Source organism: Loa loa (genome assembly GCF_000183805.2).
Source record: "Loa loa unplaced genomic scaffold supercont3.19, whole genome shotgun sequence".
Taxonomy (NCBI): domain Eukaryota; kingdom Metazoa; phylum Nematoda; class Chromadorea; order Rhabditida; family Onchocercidae; genus Loa; species Loa loa.
Window position 1 is genome coordinate 191,665 of NW_018108199.1, and position 26,039 is coordinate 217,703.

Below are 26,039 nucleotides of genomic sequence, written 5' to 3' on the forward strand. Positions count from 1 at the left end.
TAACCCAAGTCATATGCACGTACGTCGTATGCAAGTTTTGCACACGCACTCACACGTGCTTTACATATAGGTACATCACACCACGTGACACACACGTCTCATACACGTACGCTACACGCATTTAACATAGACTTATGTATGTGACGTAAGTAAAGAAAGGGCATACTATTCAATTCAGCAATTGGATTATGAAAACTAACAGCAGTATATGGTACGTGTGTGAGACAAGTGTGTGACAAACGTACGTGTGATGTGCATGTGAAATATATGTAGGTGACGTAGTTTATGCAACCCATGTGTACGTAACGTATTAAACGCAGTGTACAAAGTGTACGTAGTAATAACTAAATTGATGAGTAAATTGAAGTTTTGTTGCATCCCTAATTTATTCCCACATCAAGAAGGAAGTCAATTTTGTTTTTATTATACAAACTAATAAATAGAAAGTATTCGAGTAAAAGATTAGATTAAATGAAGTGAATCTTTTCTTATTTTTTTTAACAATTAACTCAAAAATCTCACTGGATATGCTTTTGTGGCAATTGTTTTTTTTTAAACACACATTACAATTTTTACATGACAGAAACAGATAGCAACATTGAATGATAGTTTAAGAATTTAAAGATCGTCATGTTATTTCCGACTATTGTCCTTAGGCAAATCGAAAAGAAAAAAGTTCCAATCTAAAACTTGGTGACTCAGCATTATTAGGATGCATATTTAATAGCTCAGTATTTTTAATGATGATAGGAAGCATAAATGAAGCAAGCTCTTCTATGCTTCTTAACTTGGAGATGAAAGAATTGTAAAAGCTATTCTGAAGTTATCATCATTGTCTTGATCACTTCTTATCACCCTTTCATTGATCACTGTTTTAAAAAATTTCCCCTAATTGTAAAGTCATGAAAAACACCAGGAGGAACTGTAATGTTTTGAATCCATATCAGAGTTGAAAAATCCATAACACATGCCATTTAAATGGTACCAATAATATAAGTAAATAAAAAATATTTTTAGTATCAGCAAATAGAAAATGATAGCTTCCAAATGTATGGGATATTGTTATCGCTATGACTTGTTTGAATTTGATCTTATGGTCCCATACTATGCATTTCACTGTGCTACTCTAATTTAGTTTATAAGGATTTATTTTTTGTAAACTTTTAATTATGAAACGTGCTCAAAAATTATAAAAAAGAGCTGAAACAGAGACAAAATAAGGCACAATTTTAATTAATTGAAGTGGTCTGCGAGAAACAATATTGTTTGAAATGAGCAAAAAGTTGGCCAGTTTCAAGACAAGTTAACTTTTGCAAACTTTATTCACCCCAAATTAAAATTGCTCGGCTTCAGGAATTTTTAATGAGTTAAATTAAAAATTGAATGCAGTAAACATATTGAGGGTGTTATAGGAAGCTGGTGGTTGTAAAATCAACAAAAAACAAATTTTTGGTAACTTTTCAAATGTTTTAAATTTCTTTAAAATCCTGAAATATTTCGATTCAAGTATAAACAGTTTCATGATGCATTCTGAAATTCGCCCATTTTTGAATTTTCCGAAAACATGGGTTTCAGACAAACGACTAGCAAAGCAGTTTTCATCCGCTGTGAGGAATAATAATTATGGACTGGATTTTCGTGGTGCAATGATGCGGTTCCGATTGATTTACAATTGCAAGCATTAGTGGTCACTGGTCAGGATTGGTGCTGTAACCAATTTCTCTTTGATTGTTAAATGTGCGCACTGGATCGTTTCCCGTCCTTCAACACAATTATGTCAAAAATTTGAACATATCGTTTTAATTTGAAGCACTGATGAATAAAAATCCTCATTAATAGAACTTTTTTTAAAATTTCTATTAGAAATTCCAAGTTTGGAAGAGAAGAATAGAAAGGAAGGTAATGCGAAAAGAAAAGTTTATGCATATTTTAAAGTTAAATTTGAGTGAAAAATTTTTTTTCAAGAATGAGTAGTGAAATACACTGAAGCGATTGACTGTCACGAAATTAAACAGCCATATTTCGGAGCAATAATGCTAAAAGTTTTGTCAAATAAAAATTATTTTACCACAATTACTTTCTTACTATTTCATAGGTACAAAAAATTATTGTGGCATAGCAAATTGTCATTGAAAATTGGCATGTAGAAAAAGAAAATAATGAAGTAATTGATAAGACAAGAAAGGTAATTGGAAAACGATTCTTAAGTTTAATTTAAAGAGAAATGAAATTTGAAAGGGAAGTAAACGTATAAATATTTTGAAAAATCAATGGTTCATCTATGAGTAGAATATGATTTAAAATTAACATAAAGAGGTGGAAATTTTTCATATAAAATAGTAGTTGTTCGTTTTGCTAAATCAACAGGTTGATTTAGCAAAATTTTAAGAGTTTTAAGAAAGCGCTAAATGATGCCAATAAGAATGAAAGTTTATCTTGGACGATAGAAGATAATGAATTGTACTGAGTCTTCAAAAGTGATTATTGTTGTAAAATTAAAATATTCTAAGATTAACAATTCACAAACCTAAACTTAGAGGAGTTTGATATTTTAAATGAAATAATATTACAATCAATTAGAGCAAACAAAACAAAAAATCTGTGAAATGAAAAATTTTGTGACTAAGAAATAGATTGATGTATGGCAGAACTTATTTTTTAATAAACTGTACCAATGCGGAATGCAGAATACTCATCTACGAAAGAATTTCTTTTTTTCAATAAATCCGATCATTCCGGAAAGCAAAATGCTCACGGTTATAGTTAGTCCAGAAATGAATTTGAAGATTAGTTAGGTCATTAAAATGACCTATTTTGTTAATAACAATTATTGAAATAAATAGATGGAAGACAGTTATTGATTGTGCTATAAGAATATTTTAAAATTGTATTATAATATTTGAGGACCAAAAAGCATTCAATGAAACTTTTTTCAACCAATATATACTTCATTCCATCAACTGACCATTAGCACTTTCCCAATGGTAAGCGTTTTGTGTGCTTCCAGAAGATTTATTGAAGCGACCTATTTTATTATTTATTGATGTAATGGTGGGATTTGAATATGGTAGTGGTACATTCCCATTGAAATGATAGGACAATCTGTTGTCCCCAGCTAACAATTACTGTTTATTCATCGTTTTACTACCCATGAGATTCCCTTCAATTTTCTCTATTACTTCCATAACAATTTTTCATGGTAAGTACAATCTCATTTGTATACTCTCAAATCGATAAATATGTTTAAAATTGTCATCAATCCCAAAAATTTGTTTAAATTGAAAACTTGAGTTTAATTTAAAACTATAAACTTAGCTCTTATAGAAAAAATTTCGAGATCGTGTGAAGGATAAAATTTGAAAAATCATTCTTGTTTTAAAGCTTGAAATATTTATTTTCTATAGGACAATTGTTCCTTTTTAGAAAAAATTGAAGGATAATTTTAAAGTTTAAAATTTTTCTTCAATAATTCGCATGTTTCTTTCAAGTGACGGCGTCAATCATTGAAGCTAAAATTCAAAACACAAATTTGTCGTGTAACTTTGATGACGGCACCTTATGCAGATGGCGATCCGATTCTGATCTATGGCTAATCGGTGTTAATATACCAATCAATTCATTTCAGTTCATCCCACATTCCTCAAATACAAGTTAGAAACGTCTCTAATTATTTACACTTCCACTTATTTCAATTTTCATCCTTTAAATTTCATATCAATTTTGTAAAATACGAATACCGATCGTCATTTTATTTTGGATGGTCTTTATGCTTATGCAAAAGGTGGGACAGCAGTACTGGCTGAGGGACATTTGATTAGTGCTGAAATGGAAGAGGAAAAGTATGAAGAACGTCGGGCAACGTTATCATTTAGTTATTGGAGAAGTAATAATATATCCAAACTTGATGTAAGTTATCATTTTATTTCATTTATTTTAAATTGCTCAATTATTCAGTTCAAAATCTTTCGCAAATTATCCAAGATTTCTTCGAATTTATTGTTTTTTTTCCAACAATATTGCGATGTTACTTAATTACTGATTGATAAAAATTATAAATTTAAACACTTTAGTCGATATTTGAAATACCTTTAAGGTATGTATTGCGCAGCAGAATGCTTTTATTTGTACATACACAGCTCCTGATATAGTCGGCAACGAATTACGGTGGATAAAACAAAAAATCACTCTATCCAACAATTTATTAACGCCATTTAAGGTTGAATTCATGAAAATTTGTGGTTGATTAAAATCTAAATTGATAGGTTTAAAATTGAAATAATGATAGGATATAAAAGGAATTGGGAAACAGAGTGAATTGATGTAGAATGATTCAAATTAGTCAAGCCTTTCAGATTGTGTTCCGAGCACGAAATATCCATACACCGTCAGATATTGTGGCTGTAGATGAGATCGAATACAGCAACTATCCTCCAAAAGCATTTTCATCATCGGTTTGCTTCATATAAATGTTCTTATCAATAGCATTCCTATCTTTTCATAAATAACAACAGAATACTTAACTGTCTAACTACATGATGTCTAAAGCTTTTAATATCTCATAGAATCAGAAATTTACTGATAAACTCAATCATACTTTAGCATACCAGAAGATTCAATTAAAATATTATTGCGGGATGTCTATGCGGGAATATAGGAGAATTATTTTAAAAAATTCAGATTACGTCTGCTTCCTGAATTTAATCAGAACAATTTAAGCTAAGATAATGAATGAAAATATCGGACCAAATTCATGCTCATTAATGGTCGTAATAGAAATAATTTGAGTCCTAGATTCTTTCCTTTCTTACTTATAAAATATATAAGTTTACAAGTAAAAGACATTTGCCATCTTTGATTTCTCAGAATAATACTTGTTAAATAAAATACTCAAAGTTATATTTTCAATTGATAAATAAACGAGAAATTAAGAATCGAACATCTTAGTCATTCACTATTTCCGTTCATTGTGAGCAAAAGACAATCAATCTTGCTGTCATCTCTCCAATTTAATAATATTTTGTTCAGATTTCGAGAAATTTGATATCGGAAAAGGTTTTACCCACCAAACAACCAATTTCAACTTCATGCCTCCCTGTTCAATGCACATTCATCGATTCATCCTGTGCATGGTATTTTGCTAATGTTAAATAAAAGAATGAAATGGGAAACTTAAAAATCAACCGATCAATTGTATTTAAGCATATTCTTCTCTCTTAAGATTTTCAGAGCCCTTAGATCAAGTTTTTATAGTTTAGACTATATTTCTTTCGACTGCTTCTTGAAACTAGACTAATTTTGAATCCTTGAAAATGCCTAAAACTTTTCATATCAGGACACTGGAAGCTCCATGGCATCGGTTGGAAGGCAATATAGCCATGGATAGTGAAGGTAAAGGCTTGGCGAAAAGTGGTTTCTTCATAGTTCCTCCTGAAGCATTCTTTGAAATGGATATTTGGATGAGGTAAAATGCTACTCACAATGATGATGATGATTAAGTGCTAATAATCGTTGGTAATGTCAATGATAAAAGACAACAATGTTGATTTTTTTTTTCCTTTTTTAACAGGTAACGGTAATGAAATCATTTTAGTGACAATGCTTTGTTGACTATTTTGGAAAGCATGGGAAACAAGTTGATGACTTGGAGTCGAAAAGGATCGTATAATGGAAATGGATGGTATCGTTTACGAATTCCAATAAAAACAACCAAGCAACCGATTCAGTTATTGTTGAAAGGAGCAGTCCCACCCAATAATTTCATAACTATTTCTAATACTAAACTTGTGAATAATAGTGGGGATGAAATTAGCTGTGGTAAGTCACTTTCATTTCCTCAGATGAATGAAATTAGATAATAATGAAGGATAGCAATATTGATTTTAGTTTCTTCCCTATATAAAAGCGCTTTTATTTTTCAAAAATAAAAATAATAAATTTCCATGTTTACATTCAGAGTTTTTGTAGATGTGAGTACTCTAAACTCCGTCAAGTCTCATTTTAACAGTACAGAAAGACTGACAGCATTTCAACAATTGCACATAAATCAGGTTGCTATAAACATTATTTTTAACCTTTAATAAGGAGCATAATTTTAAGTTTCAATTCAAAGATTTCACGAAAAATTAAACAATAAAATAAATTTGGGTAAATTAGCAAATGAAGCAAAAGCCAATTCAAACATTGCAAAGTGAACTTTTTGTAGATGAAACCCACGACAATGATTCTGAAGGAGAGAGATAACGAATTCGCTCGTTCATTTACCAGTAACATCATTGAAAGACAGAATTTCTACAGTGGAGGATCTTTTACTGCACCGATGATAAACTCGAATTACACTTTAGCTTTTAATCCGAAAGTCAAAGAAATCCAGAAGTCACTACTGTCAAATGGTAAAATTGACGAACATTTAAAGAATCAATCTGAGTTTCCATCTGGAATCATAGAGGATGCTACAAAGCAACAGCAACAATATAAGCTGAACACTACTCTTCCATTATTACCATTTCGGCATCATGCTGGTCTTGAGCAAAAATTTGTTACTTTAGTTGGCATCCGACTTGGATAGACAAATAAGCATTTGTTTCTGAAATTTTTATGAAATAAATAATAGTGAATTTCCTGAAACTGAAATATGCAATTTAGGGCCCATTATAAATCAATATACAAGGCCTAGTGCTATAACGAAACATAGCATTATGAACGAAATAAACGCACTGTTATCGGAAACTGGTAGACAACCCATTCTGGAAATGCAGCTCCGGCAACTTGCACAACGTTTCGGATTCACTCATATTAACGCTGAACAGGTTTAACTATTGTTAATATCACTGATGAGATCATTAATCAGTGAGGGCTATGTAGTTCCTGAATGCAACAAGTTTTCCTGATAACAACAAATCCTCATGCCGGAGGCCGATACACGTACAGTCAAATTCTGCAAATTCTTCTAGATTGTAAACTGATTTTTTTTCACCGGCTAATCTGTGATTGATTATTAGTTATCTCACCTTTCTACTCACAATTTCACTATTTTTCCAATTTTACTGTCTTCTTTCAGAGTTTGGAATTGTTGAAGAATCTAATGAATTCAAAAGGATTTCAATCCAAAATAGCACTGTTATCAGCTAATGTTGATCAAGAACAAAATAAAAAGCCTGAACCAATAAGGCCTATTAATGCACCATCCCATTTTATACCAGTAAAAGTTTCCATTATGTAAAATTGTAAATGATTCAATTAATATTATGAGCTCAAATTGAAGTTCAACTTTTTCAGGGTATGCGTAACGGTCAGTTCAGTTCTGTCCTCTCTTTGCTACCTAACGAATTGCGGAAAAAATTTGTGGTTGAATCGAAAAATTTATTTGGTTAAAATTTAAATGAAACTTTGGAACGTTTGGATTCATATTGCTGTTTTGGCGTCCAATGACGCACAACATTGACCCACAATTGCCACTCATCCGAAATCATCTTGATTTTATTATTCATTACGCAAATACTCTGTCACAGCAACTGTTACGCCTTCCGTCTATAAATGAATGAAATGATGTGTTTGCATCATTTAACTGATGTTTTATTAATCACAGTAATTAATTTCAGTGTTGTACTATCCAACAAGTAAGCTCTACCTTCCTAACCTGAATTAAGTGCTCTTGAGTGACTTCACTGTCCAACCGAACATAGGGATAGTAAAAAAAACGCCGTCAAGGTCTTAACTTATAACCAGTCTTGGTTTGTTTGACCCTGCAAAAGCTACTAGTGCATGTAATGCTACAGCTATTACTTTGACCTCTTACAATGTTGAGTACTGCGGCTAACTTCTTGACCAACTATCTAAACAATACCTTCGTTGTCATTTCGAGCTTTGCGTCATTCATTCTATTGCAAAATGCGAAAATTACTGGGAATCCCAATAGGGCAAAACGCCTGAATGGCTAGAAATGGATCGATGACCTCCATGTGTCATTTGATTAGGAGATTTTTTAGTTTTTGAAAGGTTCCAACTTCATTATTCTTAGGATGTTTTTTTTCTTCGTTATGCTTCGTTATGATTAAGGTGTCCAGAAGAAAGGATTAAAGTTTCAGTTGTCATATGTTGAGAAGAGTAACAATGGGAAAAGTTGAGGAGTTAAGCGACAAATTTTAATGATATTGAAAAAAAAGAAAAATTTGTAAATAACTATGTCTCATGCTTCACAGCACATCACTTATGTATGCATTTTTTTTTCTCTTCTTATGACATCATAGCAAAACCCCGAAAATATTTAATCCACAATCGTCACCTGCTGTTGACAGAAATATATTACTTACCCTACGGCACATTTAAACTTGACCAATGAATTATTAAATTTTGTTCTTTTGTGTCTCTTCTCTTAACATTCGTTTATTTATTGAATCTCTGATATGTTCAAAAACTTTTTACAAAAATATCATTCTTTTCGCATTTTCAAGTCAAAATTATGCTCGGTCATACAATTCTTTTCAAGTTCATGAATAGTTAATCAATCCTACTGTACAATTAGTGTACTGTGATCCAGTGCGCTGAATTTAAATAGGAATCTGTTCTGCTGGCAATCCAAAGTAGGATATAAAAAATGAATTTATGAAATGAATTTGTCGAGCGATTTTTACATATTTAGATGCCGAACAGCTCCAGCCGATTATTTTTAGAAAAAGTAGAAAAAGTAATGTCTTCCGAAATTTAGAGAGGTGAATGGAAGAAAAGACTTGGAAGTTAATTGTTTTAGTATTGACAGCAAGTTAACGAAGATGGCAGCACTTTCGGAATATTGCAAAAGGAATTGTGATAATGAAACAATTAACGAAGTGAAGGTAGGGAGAAAAAAGACAATTTCCTTTTTGTTCTCTGAGATTATCCAATTATCGACAGCCGAAATTTCCTAAGTCTTCTTCTTCATCCATATTCTGTTGCTTGACTGATTCGCAAACATAAATGACCTGATTCAACCATTAAATAATATATTGTCTTCCGGAACCGGAAGTAAATAACTGAGGGTGATTGGGAAGAATATGAGGGATATTAACGATTTGCTTAGTTCTCGGAATGAAATCTTTAACCGCTCCATCGAGATAAGTAGCACTTTATCCTTAAGATGAGCTATTCAAGTGACCTTTCAAAGTATGATTTAAGGTTCCAAAATCCCTTATGTCAGACAAAGAAATTGGAGTAGTGGTGAAGTAAAAGTAACTGGCGCAAACATTACATATTCTTGTGTAACACAATACCAAATTACAAGATTGAAAGATGGAGATGTGCTGTAATTCACGTTGTCATATTACGTCGCCATGCTGAATTTTGCAATGACGAATATTGCAACCGATGAGGGGAGGCGAACTTTGCGACTTGTCAGAGGGCATTAGTGGGCGTAACGTTAGGGCAATCTCGGGGTTTTTGATTTTTCGGGACATGAGGAAGGGCAGTCAGAGCTCTCCATATGTTTGTGCACTCAACTGCAGACATCGCTGGTATCTTTTTATCTGTCCACTACATTCTGGTATCCTTCGCATTATTTCGTCGTTCTGTATATCCCACATTTCCATAATTCAAAAAAGGACATCTTCCAGATTGTGATCTTTTTACGATCGGTGGGCCAGCAGATTTCAGTATATTGGTTGTCAGACTGGTCGATACTCAAGAAATTTAATCCTCGACTGGAAATTTATTTCAAGAATTTTCTCGGCTATGGTTAGCTTTAAACTTAACTTAGGGTAGATCTTTATTTCGCACATCTTTATTTTGCTGCTTAACGCTAAAAGTTCATCGTTGCCAAAATTTTTTAAATCGTACTTCCCTTTTTTCCCACTTTCTCCTTTAATAGCTTTCTACCGAACATTACGGTAATGGATTAAATGAATTTCTTTTTCAGTCTCTTAACATTCAGAAGCTCAGTTCTCATGATAGAGTCAACTGACCTATATTTTAAAGTTGTACGTTTTTCTTTGTAGGTCTCTCATTTCGAATGACGGTGGTTTGCTAGACCGTACTATCTCTTGTTGTTATTGCTCTGACAAGCAATCAACTGTTGAGATCACTACAATGACGACACAGTTAGCTTCTCAGAGTGGTGGTGGTGGTGGTGGTGGTGGTCGAGTATCCGTGAAAGATTTATGTTGCCTTTTTTGTTGTCCTCCATTGCCTTCCTCAATTGTTTCCAAACTAGCCTTTATGCCACCCGAAGCAAGCTATCGTATTGTGAAGCACGATTCCCAAATGTGAGTTTTATTTTTGTGGCTTTCATTTTCTTTTGAACTGTCCCTTTAAAAATATATGAATTACTGTTGTTGGTAAAATAATTCTTCAATTGACGATTGTGTGCAACACGTGATCTCGGCATGACATCCAAGTTTCATGGTAGCGCAGCCTGTGTGCTCTCTTATAATTACGGTTTTACTTCTGGAAGCTTGCTTAAAATCATCGTAGTATTGATGAGATTTTCTCTGTAGTACTGTTACTTCAGCACTTCACTAGAATTAGTGGAAGGACGGGCAGATTGGCCGCATGGCTACGATGAACTCCGTAACATCGATGTCTTCCACACTCGCACACGAAGAAGGTAAGTTTAAATGCGCTTTGTTTGAAATTTCAGTCGTCACTTTAAAATAATGAAAATTATTTTGTGGCAAAGAAAGTTACGATTGGAAGGTACAGCCAGATTTCTATCAGCCAGATTTCTGTTTAGGCGTAATGTAATGTTTTTCAAGTAATTACTTTGTGGACTGTGTAATTAACCAACTTTTGAAGGTACAATAAAATAATTTCAGGAATGACATTGTTTGTATGTATGTCAAACCATGTGGTGATGCTCGTTTCACTTTACTATTTTCACATGGCAATGCGGTTGACCTCGGGCAGATGTGTAGCTTTTATTATGGGCTTGGTTTTCGTCTCGGATGCAATGTTTTTAGCTACGATTATTCGGGTACATGTTAATTTTATAAATGTTTTATTCAAGAAAATTGATAATAGAAAAAAAAATGGTAAAACATTGGGACGCCGAAAATGGAATATTGAGTTGTTCACATCCCAGAATTTTTCTTATCGAACGGTGCTCGATATCATTGATCTACTGGAGTTACAGAACTTACAAAAAAGTGCTTAGTAAAGTTTAAATTTGAAAAAATATTCGGACAGGGAAGTAATATTACAGGTCGTATTCGGCGGTGATATCTTTTTTTGTTTCTAGAACTGTGCGGTTTTGAGGGGTGTAATTGGTGTGGCTGCTGCGAACATGGGCTGCGAACTGATTTTAAAATGAAAAAATCTATATTTTCGTGGAAGTGTTTTGCGCAACGAGACACCAGAGTTGCAAGATTTTCTTTATTTCCACCTCAAATTGTATAATCAAACCATTAAATGGAAATTAGCGCTGTACAATAATTAAGAATTACGGAACAAAAATTAACGTCTAAAGCTAAGCTTTAAAATGTCGCCACAAGGTACGTTCCAAAACAATTTGGAGAAGAAAAGAAAGGACGAATGTTATCTGCTGAGTGCAGGGTTTATATATATCCTTCAAGGATTGGTTTTATGATTACAAGGATTAGCGTCTTTGTTAACACACATTAGTAAAACGCTCTTTGTTAGCGCTCGTAGCGTACAAAATGAGCACATATACAGTTCTATACAGTGATAACTCCTTGCTCATACAGAAAAGAATTTGGATGACTTTTAAATCTTAGTCACGATCTATCTCGGTATTTACAAATTAATACATCCAGCACATTTATTTATGAATCTTTATATTAATCTTTATTGCAGAACTTCGCTTTTTTCGTAAAGATTTAACTTAAATAGTTCTTGTAAGGTTAACTATTAAAAGTTTTATCATGTCACTCAGGTCATCTCGCTTATACTACTTCCAACTTTGCATGTTCGTGGCTGTCTTAGGGATTCTACTGTAGTATGCTGTATTTGTAGGATACGGATGTTCTAGTGGTAAGCCATCAGAGAAGAATCTCTACGCTGATATTGCAGCAGCATTAGCAGCACTGCGTTCAAGATATCAAATGCCTTTAAATCAAATTATTCTTTACGGTCAGTCCATAGGTAGGTGCGATTTTAATTACTAAATGCTTGATTACATTTAATTTCTTCGTTTTGTTTATTTTATATATTATTAAATCTTTCTTCAAGCAGTGCCGAGAACTGGTTGAACATGCCATCCTCCTATCTTGAAATGGGATCGATGTGCTATTCCTTGGCCGTTGCACATTTTTGACAATCTCGCTCTAATTTATTCACTTCAGGAACTGTTCCAAGTGTGGATTTGGCTAGTACCGAAAGTTCCGTAGCAGCACTTATCCTGCATTCTCCGCTGATGTCCGGAATGCGTGTGGCGTTTCCTGGAACACAGCGAACGTGGTGTTGTGATGCGTTTCCATCTATCGATAAAGTAGCACGTGTACGTTGCCCAACACTGGTTATCCATGGTACAGACGACGAAGTTAGTTACTAATACAGTTTATTTTTCTCGATTATACCCACCCGAATTTATATTTCTGATTCCTATTTTATATTCATCATGAATTATGACTGTACTAAGCATCGTCATTAGTTACTAATTCATGTATCGGATGGTCATCACCGAAATCAAATTCTCTGAGCAATATTCTAAATGATAACCTTATTTATATGGGCATATTTTTTTGCAGGTGATTGATTTTTCGCATGGTTTGTCCATTTACGAACATTGTCCTTCATCGGTTGAACCACTTTGGGTGCCTGGCGCAGGACATAACGATGTGGAACTACACGCAGCGTATCTTGATCGGCTCAGAGCATTTATCGAAAATGAAGCTTATAGAGGGAAGGAGACTAGTACCGTTACAACAACAACTTCACCTGTATCGCATACTACTTCATGATTGATTTGGTAATATTTGTCGTCTCTTCTAGTGCCCGTTTAAAATTCTTAAGATTTGGCGACTTCGCTTTAAAATTAAGGGTTGGGTTGACGGGTGACTTTATAAAACCAACTAGATATTTGATGAGTCAGGTTTTATTTACAAATAAGTTTAGGACATTCCAGTTTTGGTTGGTATTTTTGAATTAACTATAAGATTATGCTTTTGAAAATTTCCTTATCATGAAAAAGATTCCTTGTAAATATAACCAATTCAACTTACTCACTGTTCAAATGGAAATTATCCACTTCATGCATCTTGAAATAATTTGAAAAAAGGAGTAAATTTTTCTAAATCCATCTTTCTTTTGCCATGGCTTTTGAAATAACCCACTATTTTCGTGGCATGTTTCAAGGGAGGAAGTATACTGTGTTTTAAAAGTTTGTTTCATTGAAATTCCGAATATGAATGTGATGTGTGCAAAATGATAACTGTTTGATATTTTTGGGATAACTTAGAAAGATTGCAAAGTAGAATCCTTACTGGTGGGTTAGCTGTTTGAATTTTGAGATGATTTTAGTCCAGATTAGTCAGTATGGCTATGCATTTTCTGGAATTTTTTGCTACCTGTCGAATGCTGTTAATGTTTTATGGCAAATATTTGTTTATGTTTATGTGCTTTCAAATTTCTTCCTTTTTAGTGCAGCAGTTGACATTACTTATTGGGGTTTTTCTTTTTTTTTTCACATCTAGTACCATTCCGCTGCAATTTCCTGCTGCCATCCAATGTTTTCATTCTCTTTTCCTCATTCTATTACATCGTCATTTTTGCAAGAATTTGGAAAGTGTCTCATGAAAAATTTGAGTTACTCCATTTTATCATCATTAATCATTTATTACATATATGTGTTGTTTTGTAACTACTGCTGTTTCGATAGGAATAGATTCAATACCGTTCACTAGCATGGTTTCAGTGGTTAAATTTATCCTAAAATTGGGGTTGGAAATACGTTGAATTGATATTTGGATTTAAATCTTGAGTGGAATTTCGAATTTAGTTTAAAATTTAATGTTTTTGACTACAGTTAGAATATCCCAGCAGTTAGCAATCACGCCATGTCAATATTTAGTGCTGTTTCTCGCTTCACTATGCTCTTCATTGCTGTGGACAGAGCTATACTTCTCAGGATTACTCATAATGGTAAATAAGGTATCAGAAAACTGCTTGAAAGCAAAACACACAATTTTATAAAACGTTCATTTGTATGAATAAATCAGGTCTTCTTAATTTCGATTTCAGTTCAGTTCTAAACAAGCGGTTTTTCTTTTCCTTCCATACTATTTATCAGCTAATTTTGCTTTAAAAATGTTGTGAAATATATCTTTATTCATTTCTCGTAAGTACGTACTTATATTTGTTTGTTGGAAGACATTTGATTTCTGTAATTCATTGTACAACCAAGTTAATCCTCCTCTTCTCAATTCTTTTTACTATGAATTACCTAGAAATGTTGTTCTTTTTTTCTTTTTCTGTATAAGTTGAGAAGGTTTTGGAATCTCGAATAAATTATAGTGGACCAATTTTTTTTAGTTATCATCCACTTTAGACCGTTTCATTACCACCTATTTTTTTGTTGAGAAGTTGGAGAGCATAATATTTTTTTCAGTTTTTCAAGCGTAATTTATTCAGTTTTGAGGGATTTTTGGGGATAGAAGTCATTAAATATGAGAAGTCGCAATTGCTTTTACCTTAAGGATAAACTTTCCGTAAGTACTGGTTCTTCCATCAGTGAATTCTATTTCCTACGGAAATTGATTAACGAGACAAATTGTCCGTAGTTATATTGTCTTAGAGCACTTCTTGATGGTAGTCTAGAATTGCTGAATTTTGAAATTATTTTCCAAATTTGTTGAAGGCTGTGAACTGACTTTAATATAATATTTGATTCAACGGGTTCTATTTCTGATTAGCACCATATTAGGAATGATTTTGTAGTATCTGAAAATGTTGGAAGATGCTGATCTAAGCATCATGTTGATCTTTTGATGCTGATCTAAGCAAGTTTTCCATCCTTCTACCGTTTCAAGTACAAAATCAAAAAAGTCACCAGTGGTAAATACAAGTATTAATTGGAATTTCAAGAGCCGGAGGCCGGAGGGGGGGAGGGAGGGAGAGGGGAGAAGGAATGAATAAATCATGTTTAATGCGAACAGCCGAATGTACTTTGCATGTCTTCGGACGCTTGTATTTTTATTTTGGTTTCACTTTGTATTTTCTTTTTGCCTGTGGACACCGTTAACTCATGAGTTCTGCGACATCTGTTGTAACTTTACCTTAACTCTAGGGTGGAAGTAGTTCCTCAGCCTTCCAGTGTTTGAGAAAAAGAGATTTCATGATTTTGCATTCTGACTTCATTTTTGGCCTTATTGATTATTATTGTATGATCATTGTGAACATGTATATTTGTATGCTTGGTGAGAGTTATCTTTTGTTATTAGTTTGGTGGTTAGTGATTTCTGTCCTCATATATACTTTTGTATTTGTTCTTGATTATCTTGACAATGTGCTTCTCATTATGGGTTGTTTTTAGTTTACTGTTGAAAATTTTGAAACCATAAACATGCATTGCTAAGATGGGAGTTTCAAGTAGGTCTTGCTTTCCAGAAATCGTTTCCTAAAACTTTCTGTATTTTCTTCCATTTATTATTTTTTAGAAAGTGTATGTCTTGTTTTTCTCTTTTTCAGGTATTTCTAAAGGAATTTTTAATTGAGTAATTTTCTAAATCATCTAAAATTGCAACGATTATTTTGAGGAAAAAGTACAATTCCTTCTAAATTTAAAAAAGGATGATTCTCAGTGATCGAGTTGAAAAGAAAGCAGATATTCCGTGGGCATCATTCTACTGGTAAGGTATTTTGCTTTCTTCTTTGCACTTTTGACATAAAATGATTTCCACTTATTTCTCTGATTCCTAACATCGATCGTTTAATTTCCTGACGGTCATTGTTTTACCCGATGTTGTCTTTTTTTTGTTTTGATTTATTGATACAATTCTTTCTTGGTGTTCTGGAACGAGATTTATGCTGCTTTCTAAATAAATTTCACAGAATTATTGTTCTGTCATATTCTTAGCTTCAGTTTTTTTCGAAATATATAAATATATAAGAAATAGTCTTCTATTTCCTAACAATTATCCTAGTATCTCACTAAATAAATAAAGAAGTTTTGTTCGAGGCATAGGTGGTTCGACGACTTAGCTTGGTACGGGTAGTGTAGAGGCAGAGTGGAAGATTTCCTCGAGAAGAAAGGACGTAGAAATTAATTTAGAAGTCTAACTTCAAATGTCCCATACTGTCCTAATTTTTCTTTTGAGTTCATTTAAAAATGGTCTAGTACTCACAGCAGTTATGTTATTAACTGCACAGGAAATATCTATGACATAAATCGGTTCAGTGGAATATTCCCTAAAATATTTTACTGCTTGAAATATCGAATACAATTTGATACTGCGAAAACGTCATCCTTTCTTTGGTTTGTAGAAAAAATTTTGAGGTGCGAAGTGTAAAGCACCAGGAAACTACTTGAAACGTTATCTAACAGCTCTCGAGAAATCCACTTGTCCAGACGCGCAGATGAATTGAAATATTAAACTAACTGAATCTCCTATTCTTCATCTTGCTATAACGAACAGAGATCGTTCCAGGGTATGTCTGGACTCTCGGAATGGTTGAATCCAAATAATCTTGGGTATAACAGAATGAGTTTTTTGGTTGCTAATCCGGAATCATCTTTCATTTGTCAACACTTCAATCATTTTTTGATAAAAGAAGAGTGGGTAGGTCGTTGGGCCTCGGAAATTTATTGAAAATATAGTACTCCAGAAAGATTTTGCTCCAAATACGCAAGTATGCAGTTAAACCGCGGAAAATGTCATACAACATGAATAACTTATGAGAAAATTTACAAATCCATTAACTAGCAAGAACAAATTATTACATATGATCGCTTCCCTGCATCTGAACACCATTTGTCATAATATCTAGTTTATTGTGATCGAAATTCACTGAAATATGAAGTTGAGGGATGACAAAGGGATATGATCAAAATCAGGATGTAATCATGGATCAGCTAACAGAAAAGGAAAAATAAATGGAGGTATGTTATTTCTGTTTGAATTTCATTTTCTTTTTTTCTTTATATATATAATTTATTATTCACTTAATGAAAAAGCCAGATGAGTTAGGAATAAAGTAAGAATGGAAGGCAAGGCAATAAACCTCTGGCTGATGTTTACTATTAATGGAGATTCTAAATCGAATTTCGAGTATCACTTTGCAGAACTTTAGCATCTAAATTTATCATCATTCAAAACTCAAACTGCAACATTAAACACGCGTCCTTCGCGTTATTGAAATATCCTGGTGCTTTTTATATCGATATGTTCCAATGAGATTGGTTTTGGATACTTGATCCTGGAAATCTTGAAAATCAGTAACTGTTATACTTTCAAAAAGGTGACAAACCTTGTAGGCTTGAAAATCAGCGACAAGTTGCCGTTAAGTAGTAATATATTCCTTATGAAGGCTCTAAAATAACTTTCTTCAAAGGATGACTCACCATTAATGAAATATTTAAACATTCATCCAAACCGAAATAATCAACAACTGAGACTGTTTCTTCTTTTAAACTATTTGGATGATTTCTTTTTGATCGGCTATTTAGTATACAATTATCAACTTCTTGCTGAAAATTGACTAGTACTTCTGCAGAAACATTTCATCGAATGAAAACTAGCTATGGAACTAATATTAATTTATTGAAAAAATTGAAAGAAATCGAATGAAACAAATCAGCGAAGTGATTTTCCCGGTATTTCATATCTAAAGAATACCCAAAGGAAGTAATAAAAGCACCTCATAAAAGTACATTAACGAATGGCACTGAAATGTTCGGCCATCTTGAAGCGACCAGAAACATTTCAACAAGCATTTCACCAGTGTTGATGTTGTCAAAATTGCATCAGGAAAAGTGACAAGTATGTGTTGTGGCTGACGTTCAATTAGCGTCCCATCACACAATTCAGCAATTTGTTCTGCAAGAAAACGAAGAAAATCGATGTATTTCCATTGGAGCGAAACATCTCTAAAAGGTAATTGGAAGAGAAGGAAGAAAGACAAGTTTTTACAGAAACAAATAAAAAACAAAAAAAACTTTTTTAGAAGACATGCCTGAAAAGCAATGTTTCTCGTAGTAAATGGTCGAAGTATCACGTATCAAAGTATTATTAGCAGGATGAATTGTTGAATATAAATTACATCGATTTGAATCCTTTTCAAACATTGCCGAAGAGCAATGATAAGCTGTACTCTTTTTGTACTAAAATTTCGAATTATGGTTTGCAAAAGAAAAGCAAAAGTTAATTTTATTATATGATTGGGAAAGATGAATGAGAATTGTATAATAGTGCCAATTAAGAAAATTCAAAATTTTGTGATATATTTGTGATACATTTAGAATTTTTAAGAAATGGTTAAAGTTAAATGCTTCGGCGAAAGTGCGATTATATTTAAGATAAAGAAAAAGGATAATATTTGTAAAATATTGAAGAAAACATAGCGATTTTACTCTGTTTTTGTAACAAGATTCCAGGCAGTCTGTTTCAGTTGTGAAATATTTCCGCTTACGACCGTTAAATTTCGCTATTCTCCACCCTGGCGCTTTCGTCACTACCACATTTTCACCATCTGGACAACCTTCATCTAAAAACCACTTTCGATTTCCGGCTGATCTTTAACCTTTGCATGCGATCATTAAAAGATTAGCAATGAGAATTCAGAGGAAGTATACCATATTGCCTTTCCTTTTTACTATAATTTAATGAAATGTCATGAAGAAGAGAGGACATGTTCAGGTTCACTCCAGTCGTACCTCTTTGTCGCTTGCTGAAAAATGACTCATGTTCACTGTACATATCATTTCAAGTGGACAGTATGGTAAATGTCTGGATAAGAGATTGGGAGGTATTTAAGGTTTAAACAAGTAGACCGAATATAATTCAGTTCTTTAGTATCATACAGAAATCTCGTTGTTATCGGTTGCTTTCTCTTGCGGATCATTTTGTTTGCTCTTATTTGCTTTGAAGGACTCTCTGAAAAATAGGAAAACGAATTGAATTGTAATCTAAAATGGCTGTTTGAAAATTCAAATTACTGCAAAGCATATGACAACTTATTCATTATATTATCGTAAGAAATTATTCAAGAGAGTCGAGTCTAGACATACAGTACACAATGGGCCTAAAATATGAAGTAAATCACAAAGAACCTAAAAAACATCCAGGAGCATTATTGGGTTGTGGTTCCAGATAATAATGCCACAGCGATTTCATCACTTTTTTTCCTCGCAAGCCAAATTTGAAATGATAAACATCACAAATTGAGAGAGGTGTTGAATAAGATGCCGAAAGACATCCAGGTAAACTAAATTGGAACTGAACTGAATTAACGCAGCAATAAAGAATAAAAAATAAATCTTACAGAAAACTCTAATTTAAATTAAGAAAAAAAAGAAATCAATCAATCGATAATATTCAATTTGAGCATTGTATTTAGCATTTCAAGTAATCTTCATTGTAGTTTCTTTTTGAAGCATAAATTATCTGAAATATTTCACAAAATGGGTGAAATTTTGCAGAATTTTTCGCATACCTCGAACAGAACTGTGCACATTCAAGTAAACTAATACCGATACGTCGTTTGAATGGTGGTGCCGTGGTAGAAAGAGCGCAATTGTCTATCACATAAAAGCACTGCTGTAAATGTTGATACTTTCCTGTATCCTTCAATTATCGAATTTTTATTTATCAGACATTTGTTTTTAATAACCAATTTATTGAGTTGAATTGTGGACAATTTGCACAAAAATTCTATCATTAACTGAGGGAAGTGTGAAAAATTCAAGAAACATCCAAAAACGATTATACTTGTAATTTATTTTCAATTAAATTATTGTCCTTTCCGGTATATATGACCAGAATACTGCTTTCCTGATCATCACTATCGTTAGAGCCTGAAATATGCTTGAGAAAATTTGATTGGGACGATCAAATATATTCGGAATAATTTACAGAAATTTTTATCAGCAAAAAAAGTGAAAAGAATATGATACTATGAGAAGAATTATGATATGATACACAAGTATTTATTTGTTCTTTAATCATTCATTTGCTTGCCACTCAACACTTTAAAGATTTCAAATAATGTAAACTAACCTTTTCCATCACCGTAACAAGCTTTGGCCAATTTCTCTTTCTGATCCATCTGATCCGTGGCTATATTTTCGCTCTTTGTTTGTTTTTTTTTTGTTTTGCATTTTTGCCTCATTCGAGTGTCATTCGAAAAGGACCGCACGCCGAACATTTGCGCATGCTGACAGCGCCTACTCGATCCTTCGATTCGCGTTTCAACATTGTATATTTCAGGTTGTAGTGGTTGTGTAATGCCATGTATTACAGCTCCAGGATTTGCTAACCAATCGTGACCTATGCTAATATTAATTATTACTTTTTAAAATTTCATACACATAGACTATATTCAATGGTAGTAATTGACATGTTAAAGGTAAATGAAAAATTGGGAGTGGACGAGCTTTAGGCTTAAATTTGACTGAAAAGTGGTGGAAATCCTTTGCATATAATATTAAATTCATCATTAATTGTGATAGATTAGTGATAAAAACGAAACGTAAGAAGAGGGTAGTCAAAATCACCAATCAAAAAGTATTGAAAACAAAGACTGAACAATACTTCCTGGATCTGTGTAATGAAATATTAATTACGCCAAGCAAAGTATTAATTAGACTTAACGAGGCACTAATTACGCTTAATTTGACAGTACAGCATTTCTTTTTACATTTCTATAGATTAGGAGAATTTTTTTTCATTTCCTTGCAATTAACATGCAGTCGCAAGCATAGATTAGACAATTTGTTTTTTCTTCTTTAAAATTATTTGAAGTTATTTGTTCAGTGGCAAACACTTCCCGTCTCAATCTTCTTTTTTTTTTTGAGGTTTGAATAAAAGAAACGTGTAGGAGCCATAAGTTACCTTTAATCATTTATATGATTACACTGGAATAAAAACATTTCGAATAATAAAAAAGCATTTCCGTTTCATTTTCCTAAGTTGACAATTTCAAGTCTTTCAAAAAATGATTTTAACTGTTATTGTGAAAAATATCCATAAACAATTTTAGAAATTTTAATGATTTCAGTAGTGCAATATGTAATTGCACAAATGGTACATTTATCATTTGAGACGAGAGAAAGTTTATAGAAAGTGATGTAATCAACTTATCGAGAATCTGATATGGATCAATGTACCATAATAGTGATTTGGTATTACAATTAAGATTTTACAATTTATTTATTATCCTTATCATTGCTATTCGTATAAGTACCGTAGCTTTCACCATCACTATCAATGTTATTACCAAAGTCATTTAAAGTCCGAAAGATTGTAACGTACTTTTTATTCTTCTTAAAGTTAATGATTTACTATAATATCAATTTAATTAAAGGTGGTACATGACTTGTTTTTGTGAATAAGGAGAAATCAAGTGTTTTAACGAAAACTTAGCCTTTCTTAGATAATTAAAAAAAACAACAAATGTTAAATATTACTCAATATATTATTTGATGTGTGGCATATTACCTGATGGATGAAGTGACATTGCATTTTGATAACTTTAATCATTTTGGAATCCATTTATAAACAAATCCTTACCGTAAATTATGGGATTCCATAATTCCAAAGTAACAGGTTTACCGGCAATAAATGATTTTTGCTTCTCTAATATTTCTCCCTTCATAATTCCACGTTTGATCGATATATCGGTGTTAGTGGTGTCACCAGCTGTATTAATCTAAATTTTAATCTGTGATTTAGTTGCAAGAAATTTTATTTCATATGTTAAAATCTTGAATAATCAATGATTTCAATAACCGATAAATAGGACAAGTTTTTTTCTACATTTTAAAGTTGATGTTTTAAATTCACTTTGTTATTACCTATCAACAACTTTCCCCAGTTTGCTCCACTGATTTTTGAAATTTTTTTCTCAAAAAGAATTTCCTAAAATTAAAAAAAATGCAAAACTTTTAAATACCATGACAGTGTTGACACCGTTCTGCTTTGGTATTTGTGCAAGGATTACTCCTGTTGCCGAATTTTCATATTTCGGTATTGATATACCCATTTGTTCCTTTTCCAGATGAAACAGATTGCTAAATGCGCTATCAATTTGATTACCCAAAATGGATGATAACTCGACGGGACCAGAACCTGAGAATAGCAACAAGAAACCAATACGATAATGTGATCTTGAAATGAATTTTTCAAATTGGAATAAGTGAAATTCGTTAGAAAATAATGAAACTTTTGAAAGAATGAATGATCCCTGTCTTTTCAAAGTTGCTTAATGGTCAAAGATAGATGCTATAATTCCGTATATTCTATGTATGGTCTTTTTCTTCTTATAGGCTTCGAGTGGATAGTTTATATGGTCACACTAAGATGAATCTATCCAGAAGGTGTCACCATTTAATTAAACAACGCTTGAGGCTCTTTTCAGCTGATTCTTTAGTTTAAAGGGCAATTTGGAGACATCATGTTGTTTTTAAAAAATGAAAATACGAATGTCACATTGAATCTAAATTTCTAAACCGATATTCAATCATTTTCAACCTTTCATTTGAAGGAAACTTTTCCTAATTTTATTTTCAACTCCTTTCTTTTTCATCAAACAGAATTTCGATAACTGACTTGGATCACTGCTTGGTAAAGACGCTGTTGAAATGCTATCAGTAAGTGTTCGTTCTTTTTCAGGTTGCCATTGTTCATTTTGATTGTGGATCAGATTAATTTCAGTTTCTTTCTCGTTTAATTCGTCAAACTCAACATTTTGAGATACTACCGGGGTTTTCTGATAGAAATTTTCACTGTTTGTTATTTCTGATTCCTCATTGTTCCCTGATTTCAGCTGATTTTCTTCTCCGTTATCATTCGATAGGAGTTTATCAGTAAGTGGTAGAAATTCCATTAGACCATCATCATCGATGACGACTGTTGTTTTTGTAGTCGCTGATGATAATGATGATGATGATAATGATGATGATGATGATGATGGCACCGGTAATGTTTGTAGGTGAAATGTAGAAACTGATGAACGTTCAATCTCTAGAGGTGATGGAAGGTTTTCGAATAAAAAATTAGTTTCCTCCATGTTGAATGTCAAGTCTTCGACACCAGTGGTCTGCATCAATTTGAAAGATCTGGTTGATGTCGTTTCCACGGAATCAAAATCAATATTGTCCTCTGCCAAATTAATTTTTGCTGGACTAGATCGAGTTTTTTGGCTTTCCTCTGAGGTTAAAGCTGTGGAAAATAAATTTAGACTAGTAATAAAAATAGTTTCAGCGGAAGTGGTTGTGGTTTCTAAATTGTCGTCTGAAATAAGCTCGTTCTTTGCTAAAATGCTGTTGACAGAAATTGCTGGCGGATTAGTTGGTGGAGAAAGTAATGATTTTTCCCTGAAATATCAGTAATTGAACTATATTTATAGCATCAAATGGACTAACAACATAAATCAAGACGAACTGAAAAAAAGGACCAAAACATGGAGACTGTTTAAATTACTTCAAATTAGTAAATTCGATCCGATTGCTATCAGAGTTTAAACTACCACTGGCACTATTGTCATCGGTAGTTGTACTTCTGTTCTCAGCACTAGTGAAGTGATATAATTCATTCCTTCGAGCAATCTGAAGCGTTGTGGAATCTGTCGTAACTCTGATAACTGATTGACCGGAATCGGTTCTTTGCATTTCCCAGTATTTTAGTGTTAATGGTGTAGTCGCTAATTTGGGATAATTGTTTTGAAATGTGAAATATGCGTCTGGCAATTCCAGTTTGTCGTTTTTGTTATTGTCATTTAACAAGGTTCTGTTATTCTTTATACTACTAGTAATATCATCAGGGGTTGGAATTTTTGCATCCCGAGAAATACTGGATGTTGTCATTTCGGAATCTGCAAACAAAATTTTTGTTTTATGTTTTTTTTTTTTATTCTTCACTTCTTCATTATATTTCATTTCTTTCTATTCCACCGCATCTGTGCTTCTAATTCTGTTAGTATTTTCAATCATCGATTAAAAACTTTCGAATAAATAATGTTCATTATCATGAATCATCTTTTGCAATACTTTTCTTCCGAAATTTGCAAATATTTTTTAAAGATATTAGAAATACATAGCTATTTCCCAATCGATATTATCTATTACCAAATTTTTTTGCGCCTAAATTCACCAGAATTTTTTGAAAATTACGTTAAATTATTTGATAATGCATACATCTTTGATATGTATGTATGAGAATTTATAATTTGATACTCTAATTAGTTAATTAGTTGCTAAGGAAATATTTGCCACAAAGAATGAACAGGGAAAGATGTTCATGGATGCTTTTTATATTGATAAAGTTAATGGTATTAAATTTGTATGAAACAATGGGAAGCTAAATTCAAAATTCCTCATATGATTTTCTATATCACTACGAAGTGGTACCATCAAAAGTATTCCAGTTATTACTATGATATAATAGACATTGCCAGTTTAGAAAGTGTAAGTATTAACCAAGTATATCATGAGCTGTCCTACTTTTTTTACACATCGGGAACCGCTGCATTTATTTTATGAGGAAAATATTCACCAAAAAGCAATCTTTGTCAGTTGTTAATGATATTTTCCTTTTTTTTTACCATAAATTAAGCAAATTTTTATCGAAATCTAAATTTAGATGTTGTGGAGAAACATACCGTCTAAAGTAACTGCGGTAGATGCCATTAATGCTAATGGTAGTGATGATGTCACTGAAGAGAGTGTTGGAAATGGTGGTGTCAGTTGTGGCGATATTTTATTGACACCGGTTGTGACAAGCAATTGAGTAGTTGAAGGACCCTCAAATAGTATTGGCACAAATAATGTGTAAGTTTTGAGTTTAAAATGTTGAAGTAACAGGGGAAAGTTCTGAAAATTCTTATTTATAAATTTGATGCGATTTTTACGAACTGATACATCTAGTAGCCATATGCTGGGAAGCGGAGCAATGGAGGAAGATCCGGAATATTTGACTTCATTAAACAGAGCAGAAAATCTGTAAGTACTGGCAATGACAATGGTAATGACAGTGACACAAAACTGCAAAGAAAAATGCTATAACCAATGTATCACTTCCAATACATATTTTCTTGCAGTAGAAAGATGGTACAATGTATTTCTGGAAGATCTGGTTTAAATGGTTGTGAGAATTTGTTTAGTTGAAAGAGAAATCAAGGGAAAGATACCTAAAAGACAGGTAATGAATTTAAGCGTTAAGAAGTTATATTTCCATTTCAACCTTCATGGGCCTAATTTTTAGTTTTAATCGTAAATTTGAAAAGATCATAGATGACAATAAATGATGCTCGTGAGCATAATGCATAATTTTAGATTGGCCTACACTATATTTTCAAACTTTGTCAACTACACACGTAATTAATAAAGTTGTGATAAAGTTTATTTCAAACCATTAAACTTCTGTCACCTATACGGTTGACACAGTGAGATGCGCAAATCGGTTCTGATGAAAATTAATTAGAAATAATTAAGCTTTGTTTGAAAGAGCATAATATCACTTTTTTTGGCAATTTTAAGCATTTATTGTTTTATTAAAAAACACTGGTTGATTTAATTAAAAGCATATCAAGAAATTATTCTCGGAAAAATCAGGTTCATTAGCATTGTAGCATGATCAAGAAATTGCTTACAACTTTACTTGATTGGTATAAATTAGCAGATTCTTGCAAAGCTATTAAAATTCGGTTATTCTATGTGAGAGATGGAGAAAATAGCAAGGATGCAAGGAATGCAAGGAAGTTGACATACCTGAATGTAAGGCCTATGAAGAGTCTTTACTTCCGATGTGATTCCTTCCGAAAAATAAGTTTCATTAATTCTTCGATACTTTTCATCAAAATTGTCATCTCGAAAAGAATGAAATATTGCTTCATTTGTTGACATCTGAATGTGTAACGGAAAAGGAATAAAATGGTTGTTGAAAATTTAAACAGTTTAATGAATG

The 26,039-nt window shown here is 32.6% G+C and overlaps 6 protein-coding genes across 6 annotated transcripts; 4 read left to right on the forward strand and 2 right to left on the reverse strand.

The window, feature by feature from the left end:
• Positions 1 to 3,825: 3,825 nt before the first annotated feature.
• Positions 3,826 to 4,466, forward strand: LOAG_03975 (hypothetical protein; the record flags this gene model as incomplete). The annotated part of the gene is made up of 3 exons (XM_003139512.2): positions 3,826 to 3,906; positions 4,094 to 4,216; positions 4,353 to 4,466. 3 exons carry the CDS (start codon positions 3,826 to 3,828, stop codon positions 4,464 to 4,466), a joined length of 318 nt encoding a protein of 105 aa, XP_003139560.2.
• An 843-nt stretch (positions 4,467 to 5,309) lies between these two features.
• LOAG_03976 (hypothetical protein) lies at positions 5,310 to 6,565 on the forward strand (the record flags this gene model as incomplete). The annotated part of the gene is made up of 4 exons (XM_003139513.1): positions 5,310 to 5,461; positions 5,591 to 5,814; positions 5,965 to 6,047; positions 6,203 to 6,565. The coding sequence occupies 4 exons, from the start codon at positions 5,310 to 5,312 to the stop codon at positions 6,563 to 6,565; spliced, it is 822 nt and encodes a 273-aa protein (XP_003139561.1).
• A 130-nt stretch (positions 6,566 to 6,695) lies between these two features.
• LOAG_03977 (hypothetical protein) lies at positions 6,696 to 7,371 on the forward strand (the record flags this gene model as incomplete). The annotated part of the gene is made up of 3 exons (XM_003139514.1): positions 6,696 to 6,806; positions 7,058 to 7,204; positions 7,276 to 7,371. The coding sequence occupies 3 exons, from the start codon at positions 6,696 to 6,698 to the stop codon at positions 7,369 to 7,371; spliced, it is 354 nt and encodes a 117-aa protein (XP_003139562.1).
• Positions 7,372 to 9,339: 1,968 nt separating this feature from the next.
• On the forward strand, positions 9,340 to 12,904 carry LOAG_03978 (hypothetical protein; the record flags this gene model as incomplete). Its single annotated transcript, XM_003139515.2, has 7 exons — positions 9,340 to 9,485; positions 9,966 to 10,232; positions 10,478 to 10,573; positions 10,782 to 10,939; positions 11,938 to 12,066; positions 12,267 to 12,463; positions 12,672 to 12,904. The coding sequence occupies 7 exons, from the start codon at positions 9,340 to 9,342 to the stop codon at positions 12,882 to 12,884; spliced, it is 1,206 nt and encodes a 401-aa protein (XP_003139563.1). The 3' UTR covers positions 12,885 to 12,904.
• Positions 12,905 to 17,250: 4,346 nt separating this feature from the next.
• LOAG_03979 (PAN domain-containing protein) lies at positions 17,251 to 20,283 on the reverse strand (the record flags this gene model as incomplete). Its single annotated transcript, XM_003139516.1, has 8 exons — positions 17,251 to 17,337; positions 17,483 to 17,608; positions 17,779 to 17,957; positions 18,550 to 18,624; positions 19,190 to 19,344; positions 19,573 to 19,703; positions 19,848 to 19,933; positions 20,136 to 20,283. 8 exons carry the CDS (start codon positions 20,281 to 20,283, stop codon positions 17,251 to 17,253), a joined length of 987 nt encoding a protein of 328 aa, XP_003139564.1.
• Positions 20,284 to 21,609: 1,326 nt separating this feature from the next.
• On the reverse strand, positions 21,610 to 23,941 carry LOAG_03980 (hypothetical protein; the record flags this gene model as incomplete). Its single annotated transcript, XM_020446468.1, has 4 exons — positions 21,610 to 21,786; positions 22,030 to 22,205; positions 22,686 to 23,452; positions 23,559 to 23,941. 4 exons carry the CDS (start codon positions 23,939 to 23,941, stop codon positions 21,610 to 21,612), a joined length of 1,503 nt encoding a protein of 500 aa, XP_020303195.1.
• Positions 23,942 to 26,039: the final 2,098 nt, after the last annotated feature.